Source organism: Anolis sagrei, chromosome 2, assembly GCF_037176765.1.
Source record: "Anolis sagrei isolate rAnoSag1 chromosome 2, rAnoSag1.mat, whole genome shotgun sequence".
NCBI classification, from domain to species: domain Eukaryota; kingdom Metazoa; phylum Chordata; class Lepidosauria; order Squamata; family Dactyloidae; genus Anolis; species Anolis sagrei.
In genome coordinates, this window is record NC_090022.1 from 265,504,078 (window position 1) to 265,522,065 (window position 17,988).

The 17,988-nt window shown below is 40.4% G+C and overlaps 1 protein-coding gene across 3 annotated transcripts in view; it reads right to left on the reverse strand.

Moving 5' to 3' along the window:
- LHFPL2 (LHFPL tetraspan subfamily member 2) overlaps positions 1-17,988 on the reverse strand; it is a 128,174-nt gene that overhangs the window by 14,381 nt on the left and 95,805 nt on the right. For all 3 annotated transcript variants that reach the window (XM_060761618.2, XM_060761619.2, XM_067464574.1), the window contains one exon: positions 8,362-9,126. In XM_060761618.2, coding sequence (XP_060617601.1) covers positions 8,362-8,782 — 421 coding nt within the window. In that variant the 5' untranslated portion in view covers positions 8,783-9,126. The remainder of the gene's footprint in view (positions 1-8,361; positions 9,127-17,988) is intronic.

Sequence of the window (17,988 nt, forward strand, 5' to 3'; positions counted from 1 at the left end):
CTAGATATTCCTGGATATACAGAATATCTAAATGTACTAAGAGAGCCCTAGTTTAACCAGTGAAATATGAAGACAAGATGAACACATCAGACATGTTTTATCTTTCTCATTGTCTCTCAAACATTTGGGCTCATCGTCATCCAGTTTTCAAATTATCAATGACTTCCCCTGAGATTTAATAATACATGAATGCCATTTTTAGATAAGTGCCTCATAACAAAATGTGCATCAGCAGATTCCAATAAGCTTCCTGGATGTGTATCTTGGACTGAAACTGTTAGGTTGGAACCACAGCACAGCATGAAAAAGTTACTATTTTGAATTTAAACTCTCATAATTCCTTAGCCAGTATGGCCACAGGGATTATCGGAACTATTGTCAACAATATTACCTTCACCAAATGCTAGAAAATAATTATGCTAATGAATATTCCAAGCCCTTTTGATAACTAAATTTCCATCTTGTCATTCCAATCTGTTAAACTATTGATTTTATAATGCTGAACTGGGGAATGTTCCATGAAAATCAGTGGCATTTTCCTGCATGGATATGCAGTTAGCATTGTACTGTAAACCAATCGAGAAAGATATGGAGAGTAATAACACACATTTCACAATCCTTGACGCAATTTTCCTGTACGCAGATTTAGTGTATACTATCTTTGTAACTATCACCATGCAAGTTTAGTCTTGCTCAGTCCTAAAATGAAAAACACATGCCAAGCAGGCTGCTTCTCAAAACCTCAGTGGCCAGTTTTCTGATTGTTTTCATTTCAGAAAGATCTGTTGACTGATTCTTCAATGTTTTGCTAAAATGACTCCAGAAATGGCCACAAGGAACTTTCCAGTTCATTTTGCACAGTGTCCCTCTGTAATTGTTCTGCTAGAGCATCTAATTTATCCAGAAGGCTATGCCATGTGCATGCAAAACCTTTAGTAGGGGATATGAAAAATCATCCTGGTAGAAAAAACTAGGACTACCTCAGATTTCAGGCCTAATCTGATCCCTCTTCAAAATCACATTCTAAACATCACTGAAAAAGCAGATAGAACAAAGTTGCCTCACACTAACTTTGGTGGTAAAACAGCTTGAGGAGGAGATAGTGCAACAGAGGAATTATAAGGAGGTAGGAAGAGCTCAACCACAGGCAAAGGAGTCCTTTCAACTGGCAACTGGGGTGCAGAATGAGCAAGGCTGGGACAAAGAACTACAACAGGTCCTGCTTCTGATTGTCACAGTCTCTCATGGTGGCAGAAAGGGACAGGACATGTCATCTACCTGTGTCCCTATCGCAATACTAAATAGACATCTTTCATTTGGTACGAAGACTGGCTATTAAATCATGTTGATGGAGGGCCATTACCAATATTGTTAAAACTGTCACAATCATGAATATGTAGGATTACTGATTACAGAACAATGGTGGATCCATAATTGTTCACCTACGGATGTGAGAGCTGGATCATAGGGAAGGATGAGCGAAGGAAGATAGATGCTTTTGAATTGTGGTGCTGGAGGAAAGTTCTGAGAGTGCCTTGGACACTGAGAAGATCCAAGCAGTCTATACTTCAGGAAATAAAGCCCGACTGCTCACTGGAGGGAAGGATAGTAGAGACAAGTTGAAGTACTTTGGCCACATCATGAGGAGACAAGAAAGTTTAGAGAAGACAATTATGCAGGGGAAAATGGAATGAAAAAGGAAGAGGGGCTAACCAAGGGCAAGATGGATGGATGGCATCCTTGAAGTTACTGGCTTGACTCTAAAGGCACTGGGGGAGGTGACGGCTGACAGGGAGCTCTGGCGTGGGCTGGTCCATGAGATCACGAAGAGTTGGAAACGACTGAATGAATGAACAACATGGATCCATAACTCTTGGTGGTGGAGGAAATGGTGATAGTGCTGGAGTGGCTGTTGCTGTTATCATCATCATCATTGTCATAATCATCATCATCATCAACAACAACGACAACAAGAAGCATGGAAACTTTGCCTTCCATATACATAACACTTTCCATAATGGTCTGGCAACGTCCCTCCAAATGATGAGCAATTGAGTTAAGGTGGATGGCAAATAAATGTGTCATCTCCATGCCTGAGAAACATTTTTTTATTCTGTTGGTGTTTCTTTGTGGTATAGAGTAAGCAGAAGCTGGCTTGTTGCGGTATCAGAATTTAGAAAAGCCCTAGATGATATTTATTCTACTGCTCTACTTTTGCTGTTTTGCATTCTGGTGAAAGTGTTACTGCAGGCTTCCACTGACAAGGGGCAAAATATTCCTAACAAGCTATAAACTCCTAATTCTATGTTCCCATCTTAAGTCCTATCCCCATCACATACATATTGCATTAGATCTGCTGTCCTTCTGCTTAGAATCATACCAAATATTAGAACACGTGCATTCCCTCAGATTAAACAATTATTTCCCTCAAATTTACTTCATGAAACTGCATTGGCAAAAGGACTTGCAAATTAACCCTGTTTACTCTCCACTGAGGTGATCAGAAAACAAAGCACACTAAATGCAAGGTGAAAAGGTGAGGAAAGTTTTGAGCAAGAAAATTTCTAAAACCTGTTTAATATGTTTGTGTCATTTTATTAAGCCCCATAAACACCTTTCTTTCCTTTCTTAATTGAAACAATGCTGTCTAGTCCAACTCCGATATATGTGTTTGTAGGAAAACAACACCACGTTGGTTTGAATAATCCCCACTGGGAGAGAAGACACTATTTAAGTGGTAAAACCCTCTAAGTATTTTGCCCTTCTCTCCTGCCCCCCACCCCAGATTTCAAGAGACCAAATTTAGCTACAAAACAGGGACGCTAAATGTCAGGGAACCAAAGGGCTGGGACTTAATTCTGAGGTTTTCTACCTGCATGAAAGGTAACTCTTTTTCATTGAACTATAATTTGCAAGTTTTACTTGCACAGACTTTGAATGTTTTTCCAGAAGTAACAGTAGAGAGACACCTTGAGAAAGCCTATGTTCACTGTTTAAGAAAAGAGTAAGTAGCTCTGCACAGGATAGGAACACCTGGATCTCAAGAAAAGTTCCTTTCAGTTGCTAATGGAGTTGAGATCTCATCACCTCTCTTTGATTGCTCTTTATCTCCAACTCTCACATTGCCAACAAAGGAACTGCCTCTGACTGCATTCGAATTCCTCAATATCATCTTAACTGGTAACATAGCAATAAGAATAACACAACATAGAAACAGTCCCTATGGCATATAATGCATATGCACAAAAGATGTCACATACAAGTAGTAGAAAAATGCAAAATACATGATAATTAGTAACGTGTGAATGAGTAGAGTTATGATTATGGATGCTTCTTTATTTCTCATTGAAGCTTTAGCATCACCATCTGCTTCTATCACTTTCTCATGCTCTGGGACAAGAAAGTCCATGGGATGTTGCTCTGTAGCTGCTACTTGCACAAAGTATGCTCCTAAATTTTACCTGCGAAATACCCATCTTTTCACGACAAGCTCTCAGATCTCTTCAGGATACATTTCTAGTATAAATCTATCAAAAAAACTGAATAGCTGAAGGTTGTTCCAAGCAATACTGATAATAACCATGCTGCGGAAATTGACGGGCTGGAAAGAGGAGGCTATTATTACAATCAATCCTCTTAAAATTAATTTCTTATTAGTACCTTAAGAACAAAAGTCCTTATGCCAAATTTTCCAAGTGATTCAGGGACGTCTTAAAAATAGTTCACACACTCCCAAAAGATGCTGAAATGAAAGCCTGTCCATTCTTCTTTTGTGTGTAAAGCAGCAATTACTGATCTAATGATATGGTCCAATTGCGCTTGAGTCCTTTGAAGCTGAAGGCATGGGTTTTTTCCTTAACAGTCTGGGTTCTAAATGTTTACAAAATGAAGATTACAGCTTCCCCACTTCCAACAACAAAAAGGGGAACTGTAAGCACTACAAAAAGCAAGAATTCAAAGAGGAACTTTTAAATCAAGAGGACAGATTATATATAGACAGACTCAAAGGCAGTTTAGACCAAGATGGTGTGTGGGCTCACTGTGACCTGGCAGATTTACATTGTTCATCCAGAAAAAGGTCTTGGACGGCAACCTGAAAAGAACAGAAGCATCTGTACAGAACTGAAATTCTTTTTCCAAAGTCACAGCTTAAGAAATAGAGGAAAGATTCAACAATGGGAGTATGGTTTTACACAAACACACACGGAACAACCCAGGAACATATTAAGCATTAATCACAGATATTTATCAAGGTTTTCCAAGAAATCTTGCACAACAATTTCATCAGGAAATTGTTAGGGAATAACCAGCTCTGTAATCCATGGGAATTATTTCTGATCAAATATGGAATTCTGCCCTGTTGATTTATTTATTTATTGTATCAGAAGCAAATCAAGGGTACAGTTGAAATGTATTTAAAAACACAAAGGTAAAAAAACCCTTGGCATTATAATAAATGTCCTTTGACCAGTAGCTGGCCACTTGGAGTCCTTGAAGGTCCTCCATTGTGCATGTGGCAGGGCTCAGGCTGCATTATAATAAGTGGTCTGTGGTTTGCTCTTGTCCACACTCTCATGTGGCCTCATTTCTTCAGATTGGCTCTGCATCTCATGGTGCCAAAGCACAGTCTGTTCAGCACCATCCAAGTTGCCCAGTCTTCTGTGTGCCCAGGGGGGGAGTCTCTCATTTGGTATCAGTCTTGGCTTGAGGTTTTGAGTTTCAGTGTGCCAATTTTGGACTCTCACTTGCTGAGGTGTCCAGCAAGTATCTGTAGATCTTAGAAAACTATTTCTTGATTTAAGGCATTGGCATGCTGGCTGATATCCGAACAGAGGATGGGCTGGAGATGTCACTGCTTTGGTCCTTTCATTAATCTATTTACTGCAATGTACTCTACATGGGGCCGCCTTTGAAAACTGTTTGGAAATTACAACTAGTCCAACGGGTGGCAGCCAGATTGCTACCTGGAGCGACATACAGGGAGTATACCACCCCCTTGTTATGTCACTTCCACTGGCTGCCGGTCCACTTCCGAGCTCAATTCAAAGTGCTGGTTTTGACCTATAAAGCCCTGTATGGTTCTGGCCCAGCTTACTTGTCCGAACGCATCTCCCTCTACGTCCTTCCTCGCAGATTAAGATCATCCGGGGAGGCCCTGCTCTCACTCCTGCCAGCGTCACAAATACGTCTGGTGGGGACGAGAGACAGGGCCTTCTCAGCTGTGGCCCTCTGCCTGTGGAATTCGCTTCCCACTGAGGTAAGATCGGCTTCGTTCCTCCTGTCATTTAGGAAGAAATTGAAGTCATGGTTCTGGGACCAGGTTTTTGGACAACCGACATAGATAGCACTTTGGACATGAATTGGATATGGAATTGACTGGAATGATGTTACAGCTATTAATACTGTTTTTTACTGTTTTAATGAATGTTTTACTTATTGTTTTAATTGTTATTATATTGCTGTGTTATATGTAGTGGCATCAAATTGCTGCCAAATGTAAGCTGTCCTGAGTCCCCCTTCGGGGGTTCAGAAGGAACGGGATAGAAATACCGAAAATAAATAAATAAATACTTCCCGGCAGATGTCAGGTAGTGCAATATCAGCTAAACAGTATAATTTCTCCTGTGGTGCAGGGTGCAGACATCCTGTGATAATGCAGCATGTCTCTTTAAGAGCCACATCCACTGTTTTAGCATGGTGAGATGTGTTACACACTGGGCATGCGTACTCAGCAGCAGGGTAGAAAAGCACAAGCCCTGTCTTTTTTTTTGGAATGCCCATTCTGTGGCTCATAATAAAAATTAAGATGACCAAACTATGAATAATGAACATGGAATGGCCAAATGATGCTATTAGAAAACAATTTTAACCGGACAACACTGGTGACTACATGTTTTAATGGATTTTATATTGTTATGTTGATTGTTTTAATCGTATTTTTATGAATGCATGGCATCAAATTGTTGCCAATCTGTAACCCACCTTGAGTCATCTTAGGGTTGAGAAAGGCGGGCTATAAATGTTGTAAATAAATAAATAAGTTTAGTGGGGAAAGCATACAATTTTCCAAACAAATAATAAAAGAATACAAAACCACAGCTCGTTTAAGAAATATTTGCACTTCATAGAAACAACCTAGAAAAACAGAATCTGTCAGCAAGCTAAAAGTGAATCCAAAAGTGAGAGGTTTTTATTGCCCTATCTGCTTACAGCCATGCTGGCAGACTCTGAGAACACTTGCTTAAGCAGTTTGCAAGACCAGAAATGGGAAAAACCATGCATCAGAGGTACAGCACGTCATCAGCTGAACGCTGGCAATAATCCAGTCAAAGTAATGCTACCCAGACAAAGCTCTAATGAACCCAGTACAGTCATTTCAAGCTTACGAATGCTCTAGTCACAAGAGAAGGTAACATTTCAAAAATTGGGAGGCTGGTTTCCATTTATGACAAACTGCACTTAAAAGAAATGTAGGCTACTTGTGTTACAAGAAGCAAATTTGTAAAATCGCCATAAGGAGGCAGCATAAAACTGGAACTGTGGCGATCCAGAAGTAGTTGACCATCTGATTTACAATGGATTTGGGAAATATAATTTTGCCTCCATTTCTGTTCAGGTTTTTTAAAAACAAAAATTAAAATCAGGTTGGAAGAAGGACTACAGAAATAATGACAATTTGCTGTGCTATTTATAATGCCAAATCATGCTTTGGCTTGATGTGATAAGACTTTCAACTATCTTCAGGTTCATTTCAATATTTATAAACTTCAGTGATACCGATTTCTCAGCAGTTTCTTCCCTCTATTCCAGTTTGCCATTTTTTTTCCATACTAGAAAAGTATTGATGATAGTCTTGCTAACCTTGCACTGGAACCAAGAAAAAAACATGGTTCCCAAATGCAAATCATAGTGTGCTGGTTCACGTGTTCCATCAGTCCATAGTTTTGACTCAAACTAGGGAGATAAATGTATAATCTCTGAGTGACCAGGGAACATCTAACAAAGATATCCCTAAAGCCCTATTCTTTCATTATTAAACCACTGGCTGGCATCCTGTTCAACAGTTACACACCACATTTGCGGGTTTGACCTTTGCAGCTTTAATTGTTCATAGAATTGATTGAAATGTTCTTTCAGTGGTTCTCAATCTGTGGGTCCTCAGATGTTTTGGCCTTCAACTCCCAGAAATCCTAACAGCTGGTAAACTGGCTGGGAATTCTGGAAGTTGTAGGCCAAAACACCTGGGGACCCACAATTAAAGATTTCTAGAGAGTGTTCTCTCAAATAAAAACATAGTGCTTCTGTATCTGTGGTTTTCCCACTTCTTTGGAAGTCATGCACTCCTAACCCCACTGAATATTGTACAATATTGTAACCTCTAGGGATTCATATAGTTATGAATACCTGAACATGACCTACAACCAGCCTGAGAGTCCCTTGGCCAAATCATTTCCAAGGAGTTGGAAATTGGGGCATTAGAAATTACTTTTGATATATGCTCGCAGTGACAGGGTCCCTTGGGACAAGCATTTCTGGCAGGATCCGGAAGGATGTCTCCACTTACTGTTCTCAAGGCACCGAGCAACCAGGAGCACACCGTGGATATAATTTCTCAGCCCCCCAATCTCCAGTACCTCAGAAATCCTGCATTCGAGGCACTGCCAGGCTGCAAACATAAGTGTGGGGTGGAATCATCGGTCAAAACTATGATGATGGAGCTCCATCATCATAATTACAATTCTGATGCAGGATTTTGACCATTGTTTGTCATCACATTTCAAACAGATGAATGACATGACCAGCCATTCAAAAACATTAAAACAGAGCAATCCCATATTACAGTTTATGGGTCTCAGGCCTAAAAACTGGAAGACATCATTTTAAAGAAATCACTTACACTGCAGTGTGGGGTTCCCATAACACTCATAAGCAATAACAGTAACAGTCCAAATTCTTCCCTCTTCTCATAACCAAATTTGGCTATGTTTTAACTGAACTGGTCAAGGACACGTGCATGTTTGTTTTCTGATCAATGCAACATAGACAAATGAGTTTTGCTTCTTGTAATAAATCATACACGAAACAGAGAACATGCCAATAGAAAAATTACCCATTTTTCTCCATTGATTCCAAATATTCCTCCCTAAAACAATTACAGAACAAGTAGTTCACTTTTCCATTGATGTATCAGATATGATTTATCTGGGCAACACATAATTTTTATTTATATTGGATTTTTTTCTGATTTTAGAAGAGGTCAACTAGAACAGGATAATACCTAGAAAAGAAAATGGCTTTGTTATCTATAGAAAATAAGCATACTAAATAAAAGGAGATTCAGATAACCATGGTCACACCTACCTGCAATCCCTTGTAGCAATCCACAGACGTTAAAAATACTTTTCTTCATAATACTCTGTACACACATAGTGAAGACTGATACAAATGCAACAGCACAGAGTATCATAATCCCCATGGCAAGGAAAATAGCAGTTGCTTGCCAGAACCCACTGGCGATCTCACTGAAGTTCTCGGCATAGGGGCCACAAAGCGTATCAGGCAGGGAAGACTGCATGTGCGGGATTCTGGTGCACCGTCCATAGATCCCTAGGGTGGGACGATATGGTTCCCCTGTCCAGTCATTCAAGTCCTCAGGACGTCCAGGTTTAGCTTTGCCAATCAGCCAATCAGCGCTCATGAAAGCTATGAGCTCGGCAAAAGCTACAACAATACTCAGGAGTGTCCACAGCATTGAACGGCAGGTGACAATGACATGACACATATTGCTGTCCAGCGATTGTGGCCACGGCAACGGAGAGCTTGAAATCCAAGGTAAAAAAGAATGGGAAAATTCACTCTCCTTTTCTCAGGTTAGGGGAAAAGGAAGATCCTGTTTCTGTTCCACTCTTCTCCAGAAATGGCAGGTATTCTTAGTAGATGTTAGACAGGCAAAGTTTTGCAAGCAGTCCACTCACTGATTCCAAACATTTAGTTTCTCTTTTTCTCTTCTTTGGTTGCAGAGTGCTGAAGTGTGTGTGGCTGTGTTAATATTCATACTGGCACATGACGTTCCAGCAGTGTGTGGGAGGCTCCATTGAGACTGCCTACTGGTTTGACATCACATACCTACAGAGAAAAAAGGAAGACACAGGGAGAGGGAGAGAAAGTTAGTACTGACTAAGAAGGGAAAGGCTTAACACTAGCCCCATGATCTCTGAAAACAATCCAAGTTTTGAGCAGAGATCTAAATCAACATTTAATAGTTCTAACACGGGCTTGTCTGCTGGAGACTTTCCAACCTTTTAACCTCAGGAGAGTGATTAATGTCCTGCAGCAGTCCTGTACTTACAGTATCAGTTCCTCACCATCCAACTCAGCAGTTGTTTGTCAAAAGCTTTACAAGCTTCACAGAAACTCCAACCACACCCATCCATTCAAATTCTCACTTGAAAATCACACATTAGTGGCTGCAGTCCATGACAACAAAGATGAAATAAAAGCATCCTAGGATGCAGTCCTATCTAAAGCTCCCTGGGAGTAAACACCAGTAAAACCAATGTGCCTGGAACCTGTCTCAGCAGGGGCTAGGAGAGCTTTTGCACATTTAAAACTTGTGCGCCAGTTGCACCCATACCTTGGAAAGCCATACTTGGCCATGGTCAAGCATGTAGCTGGGGGGGGCTTGAGGGGCTTCAGCCCCCCCCCCCCCAAATTCTCATGGTGGTCTGTCAAAATGCCTTACTGCTACATTATTTAAACTGTTATGTTTATTCATATCATGATCTGATCACCATGCTCCATATATCCCATATGCATGGGGGTATTAGGGTAATGATACAAAAGGTTTGCTAGGATAGACCCTCTTTCACTCAGACTCAGCCCCCCCCCTCCCCCCGAATCAAACTCAGCTCCCCAAATCAAAATCCTGGCTGCGGGCCTGGCCATGGTAGTCCAATCTCTGGTTACATCCTGAAAAAACTTCTGCAGCACACTCTACATGGGGTTGCCTTTGAAGACTGTTTGGAAGTTTCATGTGGTCCAACGAGCAGCAGCCAAACTGCTCACCTGAGTGGCATACAGGGAGCATATAACCTCCTGTTAGCATTCTTTTTTAAGTGATTATAGGCTGGATCTTTAATTATCTGCTCCAGAATTTTTCCTTGTATTAATGTCAGGTTGATTGGACAATAATTGTTTAGGTCCTAATTTTTCCGCTTCTTGAAGAGGGACGTTTGCCCTTCTCCAGTCTGCTAGGACTTTCTACAAATTCTCAAAGATTATTGCCAGTGGTACCAAAATTAATTTTGCTAGTTCCTTCAGTACTCTTGAATGTAGTTCATTTGGCCCTGGAGATGAATTTATTTAGAATAGCCTGGTATTCTTTGACTACTTCTTTACCTATTTTAGATTGTGTTTCCACTATTGTCTCGTCCACTCCATATTGCTCAGGTTGAACACTGATTTCCTTTTGGGAGAAGACTGAGACTAAGAAGATGTTGAGTAGCTCTGCCTTTCTCTATGCCTATTAGCCTTTCACCACCTTCTCCACTTATTTAACTTCTACAGTGAATCGTCACCATCTCAATTCACAACATTCTCTAGCCTGTTCAAATGCACCAGGCTGAGGCTACATTCTGTAGTAACAACACAATTGACAATTTCATATGAACCCAATAAAACATAGACATTGGAATGTTGGGGCTGACGTCCTTCCTAATATTAGGCTAGGAGGGGGTGCAGCTCTCCTTGAAATGATCCAGCTAAATTAGACCACCATGACTCTTATATGGTTCAGCCCCCTCAGGAATTATAAATCAGAAGCATATTAAACTAAGCATTAAGAAGTATTAAGAAACATTATAACAGCTATTGTTATTGGACCTCCTAGGAGCAATAAAGGATGTCTAAAGTCAATTGTACTTATTTATTTGGGTGTAAGCTACATAACGCATGGATGGTACTTCTAAGTACATTTGAGCTTGTAAGAATCTTTACATTTAAGGATGTCTGATAGCTAATGGGAAAAGTAACTTGCCCTCATCCTGTATGTGGGCAAATTCAATAACCTTCCTGCCAAAACTGAGAACCCACAACTTATAAATGTTTATAAGCTCCCTAGCAGAATATGCATATGTTGTTGAAATAATGGCAAGATCCTGCTTCAGGAGACAAAACAGGCATGTCGCTACAATACACCTTCCCCTAACCCACTTTGATTCTGTTGCAGTCAGAGGTGTTTTAGTTGTGCTTTTTTTGCATGACAGGGGTTTGGACTGGATGTTCCATGTGGTCTCCTCCAACTCTATGATTCGAAGTTTTGGCCTGGTAAGAAGACATCTGGAAACCATATGTTGAGTCTGCATTCCTTGCCCCAAGAGTGGGTAAAACATAATTAAACAAACAAGTTGTTGGGTGGCTGCTGCTACTTAAAATGACACCATGTGGAAGCAGTTCCACACAAAAAGCATTGATGTGCAGGAGTGTCTGGAATGACACCCGTGCACATACTGAGTTTCTCCACAGCACTAAAATATCCCAAAGTGGGCATGATTAGTGGATGGATAGTCATGGTCTGAGCATAAATCTATAAATGTGAGAGTACAAACTAACATGATACTGGTTAACAGAAAGTAACATTTTATTAGGGATACGTCTTCTTAATTTAAGAAAAGCAATAAACACGCCCCAGCCTCCGGATACACTAAAAGACAGTTAAAGCAAAGAGCTAGTTCAGTTTGCAATGTGACCTCTGGCAGAAATTAAAAGACATGCAGCATCACTTTCAGGCAGACTGATGGGCATGTGGAGCAAACACACCCTCTGTAAATAACAAAAGCTGAAAGATAACGTATCAGTTGCCAAAACAGCAAATCCTCACAGCATGTCCCATTTTAATAATAAACTAGGAGGAAGGAACTGCAATAATAGTCTCTTTTGACTTCACTCATGTCACAAAGGAGGTGAAGAGTTTAATAAGAACCTTGGCTTAGGAAACAGAGTTAACTTTAACACTGCACTAGTCCACTTCACAGGGGCGGCTCAACCATTACGCAAAGTAAGCATTTGCAGTATAGTTGATTTTGCCCAGGGGCGCTCTTGAGGCGCTCTTGGGGGAAAATAGACCTTGACATATGCGAGTTGTAGTTACTGAAATGTATAGTTCACCTACAATCAAAGAGCATTCTGAACTCCACCAATGATGGAATTGAACCAAATACGGCACACAGAACTCCCACAATGAACAGAAAATATGTATTAGTGATTGGTTGGGAGGGCGCCAAAATACTGTTTGTTTACCATTGAAAATTACCTAGGGCCACCTCTGCCACTTCATCTACCACAACAGGAATATCCCCTTTCCTCCTTCCTGCAGCAAAGCTCAAAAACCTGCACTGTATGGCTTCCATTCTTCCAAAGCAAATTCAAGGGTACACTGGGGGCCAGGGGGAATGATCCCACCACAGTTATTATTGTTAATTTTATTTATATCCCAACTTTTCTCTAAAAATGGGACTCAAGGAGACTCATAAAAATGCTGGCAGACCAACAGAATAGATAAATCCTGACCCAACAGGTAAACTTTTCAAACGTGGAAAACAGCTAGTTGTTGGGAGTAATAGGTGCAGCGTACAGGGTGCATACAACTCCCTTGTTATGCTAGCTCTACTGACTGCCAGTCTGCTACTGAGCACATTTCAAAGTCCTATAAAATCCTAAACAGTTCTTGCCCAGCTTACCTGTTCAAACATATCTCCCTCTATTATCCACCTCGGAGATTAAGATCTTCTGGGGAGGCTCTACTCTCGATTCCGCCTCACTTGCATGACTGGTGGGGAAGAGAGACAGGGCCTTCTCAGTGGTGGCCCCTCAGCTATGGAACTAACTCCCTAGAGAAATTAGAGCAGCCCCCTCCCTTTTGACCTTCAGGAAGAAAGTAAAAGCATGGATATGTGACCAAGCTTCTGGACAGCAAAGTTATCAGTGAATAAAAGAATAAGGAATGGACCAATGGAACGACTATGGATTTGATTTTGGATGGCTTGATTTTAATAACTGTTTTAAAATTGTGTTGTTTACAGGTGGGTTTTAATATAAATGTTATAGTAGAATCTTGCTTATCCAACCTTTGCTCATCCAACATTCTGTATTATCCAACACAGTCTGCTTCCTGCCCAGATCCACAGCTGTTTCAATACACTGCAATGTTTTGGTGCTAAATTCGTAAATACAGTAATTACTACATAAAATTATCATGTATTGAACTGCTTTTTTTGTTGATTTTTTGTAAAACATGATGTTTTGGTGCTTAATTTGTAAAATCATAACGTAATTTGATGTTTAATTGGCTTTTCCTTAATCCCTCCCTATTATCCAACATTTTCGCTCATCCAACGTTTTGCCGGTCCATTTATGTTGGATATGTAAGACTCTGCTATATTGTATTACGAATGCTTAATTTTCTATGTTTTATGTCCAAATGTTATTTTATGTTTTATGTTTATGGTTGGGTTTTTAATTTATAGTTATATGATATTGTCAAGCTATTATGTTTTGGTTTTCACATGTATGTACGGCATTGAATTTTGCCTTTATTATGTTGGAAACCATTTTGAGTTCCCTCAGAGGGAGAAATGTGGTATATAAATGCAGTAAATAATAAACTATCTACAGCTACTGAGAGCAGTTTGCAGTTCAGGGAAAATAAGGCACAGAATATATAATCACTCTATGATGTGGAGTTAATGTGCTAAAAGTATCTACAATTAGTTATGCAAGGAAAAGAAGGTTCATATTTCTTTTACGTGCGAGGATCACTAGAAAGGAAAAGTAGTAAAAGGATGAATCATTTATCATGGGACAATATAGTGATAACAACCAAGGTATTTGAAATATGAGACAGAAACAAATGCTATTTTAACTGCTAGACATAACATACCATAAGTCAAAGGTTTCAGGTGTGGTTCAGAGTCTATGTAAAAGGTGCATAAGCTATGCGCATATGCTAAAAGTTAAGTTGGAAAACGTACTGTTTTAGTGGAATTTGCAAAATTCCCCACATAGCATGGCCAGTTGTAATCAAAAAATTAAATTTCTTGGTTTTTGCTTTTTGGCACAGTGCTGCCAGCCCCTGCCTTCATTCTCCAGCGGCAGCAGAGACACACATTTCAGCCATTCTGCTTCTGTGGCACAATCCCTGCAAGCAATTTCCTTCACAGCTGCCCCAGGCTGAGGCGAAGAAGCAACAGAGATCTCCATGCTCCAGCTGGGCATCCACTAACCAGTCCAAGCCAGGACTTCCAGGAGCAATCTGGCAATCCCAAAACTGGTCCTACTATTAGCTAAATAAAGCAAATACCTCAAATGGCAGGTGTTGCTTCTTTGTAATAAGAAAAAATAGTACAACAATAATAAGGCCAAACAAGATGGAAGACCTCGGAGATAGAGAACCTGCTCTGTATGCAGAAGGTTTCAGGTTCAATTCTTCCATTATTCAGATTGGTTTGGGGAAGCATTCTCCCAAAACCTGAAGAACCACAGGCAGAGAGTACAGGCAACACAGATAATGTACACAATAAAATCTTTCTGTGTTCCCAATATTACACTTTTCTCTACATATCATATTGAAAGCAGGCTCACTAAAACTATTCATAACAGACCTGTTTCACTGAATCAAGTAATATTTTTCTAAAAATAACTAGGCCTGTGCTCTGTTCGGTACCAGTAATGCAATCCTAGACATGTCTACTCAGAAATAAACCCAGCTGAGCTCACTAGAATTTAATACTAAGAATGGGGGAACTGCCTCACACTATGAAATCTGCTTCTGATCCACAGTAGACTTATATTGTTTTCACAATTAGCTAATCATGTTGGCTGCTTCAACAAGTGGCATGACTGAATCATCTTCAACTCAGAGCATTTTTTTTACAATGTGTCAGCTATAATTTCGGAACAATATTTCAACTTCCCACCTTTTTTTTTTAGCTGCCTCTTGGATTAAAGGGATATACTTTCTCTTTCACTCAAAATTCTGCATTTTTAAAATGGCTATCTAGGATAATGTCAGGAGCAACTTGAGAAACATCAAGTCACTACAGGTGTGAGAAAATTGGCTGTCTGCAAGGATGTTGCCCAGGGGACCCCCAGATATTTTGATGTTTTATCATCCTTGTGAGAGGCTTCTCTCATGTTCCCACATGGGGAGCCAGAGCTGACAGAGGGAGCTCAACCCGCTCTCTCTGGATTCATCCCAATGACCTGTCGATCAGCAGTCCTGCCAGCACAAGCAGTTAACCCAGTGGTTCTCAACCTGTGGTTCCCTAGGTGTTTGGCCTACAACTCCCCAAAATCCGAACCAGTTTATCAGCTGTTAGGATTTCTGGGAGTTGTAGGCCAAAACATCTGGACACCCACAGATTGAGAACCGCTGGTTTAACCCATTAGCCATTGGAGGCTATCTATGTTGATGATCATTGTTACTATATAGCCAGTATTCAGAGCACTTGTTCTGGAAATGAGACTTTTGTTTGCATTTGAATAAATGGTAAAAGGCATCTGTTTAATTGAGACTGGGGAATGTGTGATGCAATGGCATACTTCCCATCCACTCCACCATTATCCATTTCTTTCATAATCAAAATCAAAGTGGAAGTAGATGAGCCTACAGAAGATATTCAGCAATATCTCATTCAGAAAGAATTCAGCAATGGCAGCCACTGCATAAAGTAACTAATGCCTAGGATTAACAATGTGTTAGATAGTTTGTCCAATGTAAACTGAATTGCACCATGTTATTCTTTGTGCTGTTTCCTTTTAAAGGGGTTTCCATTTTTATTGTCAGGAACCAGGACACTGCTTGTGCACAATATTTTGCTAGGAACAATTAGTTGTGACAGACAGCCTCTCTCAGATGGCATCCTGTTGATGTGTTGGACTACAGTTCTTACTGCCCCAGCCAATATGTTGGCAGGGATTATAAGAATTGTAATCCAGCACATCTAGAGGATGCCAGTTTGGAAGGGGTTGTTCTCTAGTATCTGGGACAGATGATTTCAACTGTGTCACCTTCTTAAAAATTGGAGTAGATGAAGGGTTGGAACTATCCGTGTTCTCTGCTCTGTTTCTGAAATAAATCATATCCTCCCTTACAATTGTAATTTAACTGCCATCCCAAACCTGAAGCCAGCACACAAAAAAAGAAATACACAACACCATCATATGAGTAATTATCAGATGCATCTTACATGTGGAAAAGTGACCCATTAATATTGCAGGCAAGTTTAACTGACAAACCACTTCTTCTATCATTCATTCTCCACAAATATGCCTGAAAGATCAGCGTAGCTGTTTCGCACCACAATTGCTTTGTTTTTACAGGGACCTTCTGACTTGAGCTGAAAATGCAACAAGTCTCAGCAATAATGTATTTCTAGGTGCAAAGATTACTGCAGACACAGACTGCAGTCAGGAAATCAGAAGACGTTTTCTTCTTGGAAAGAGACAATGACCAATCTCGATAAAATAATGAAGAGTAGAGACATCATACTGGCAATGAAGATCCACATAGTTAAAGCAATGGCATTCCCCATAGTAGCCTATTAATGTGAGAGCTGGAACACAGGGAAGGCTGGTCGAAGGAAGATAGACGCTTTTGAACTGTGGTGCTGGAGGAAAATTCTGAGAGTGCCTTAGACTGCAAGAAGATCCAACCAATCCATACTGCAGGAAACACTGGAGGGAAGGATATTAGAGGCAAAGATGAAGTACTTTGGCCACATAATGAGAAGACAGGAAAGCTTGGAGAAGACAATGATGCTGTGGAAAATGGAAGGAAAAAGGAAGAGGAGCAGACCAAGGGCAAGATGGCAGGATAGTATCCTTGAAGTGATTGGCTTGACCTTGAAGGAGCTGAGGGTGGCAAAGGCCAACAGGGAGCTCTGGTGTGGGCTGGTCCATGAGGTCACGAAGAGTTGGAAGCGACTGAATGAATCAACGACAACTCAGCAATAACCAATAAATTAGAACTAGGATCAGACGGTTTTCAAATAATGGAGGCTTGGATTACTGACCCTATCCTTGAGAAAGCAGGATTATGCAACACTAATTTATTAGTTAGAGGCAAGTAAAAACTCTCAATGCATTTTCCTTTAATTTACACAACCCCACTCCCCTGCCAGTTAAGCAGAATCTAGCACAGTAGTTCTCAACCTGGGGTCCCCAGATGTTTTTGGCCTACAACTCCCAGAAATCCCAGCCAGTTTACCAGCTCTTAGGATTTCTGGGAGCTGAAGGCCAAAACCATCTGGGGACCCCAGGTTGAGAACCACTGATTAGCATTTTAGTGCATTTTAGTGCATATAAATGAGTTGTATATGGAATTGCTGAGTTCCTGGAAAAGTTTTTTGATCTTAAGTTGTTTTTTAATATCAGTTCAAAAAATTGATACAAAAATTGCATTCTGAATTTTTGGATAACTACAGTTGGAGCAAAGATTCTTCTTGCAAGTTAGTGATTCTGAGGTTCTCATTGCACTTCTACTGTAGGTGCAGATTGTTTACTTAAGCCATCTATGCTTATCTTATGCACTGTACTTGCTCGGCAGAGATGCCTGTTTTAAGGCATACCTTGGTTATTGGTCTTCCCCTCCTCTCTTTGAAGTACATCATGTTCAGAAGGATTTGAAAGAACGTTGTCTAAAACATCTTCAAGATATGAACAATCTGGATTCAACTGCAAGGAAGATCTGAAGGCTTTATGCTCTTCTAGTTGTACAAACTCTAATTCCTGGTTTCTTTTGAAAAATAAAAAAAACCACCCTGAAAGGATTAATATCAGCACTCCCCTAAATTTCTCTCCAGTGCAGCCTCTCTTGTTTGGTTAACTAATAAATCAACTTTGGAAAAGTGCATTTTGGCTCAGCTTAAATAAACAGCTGCAGTGAGGGCCACACAGACAGCTGAAACGGGACCATTTTGGAGAAAAAATGGG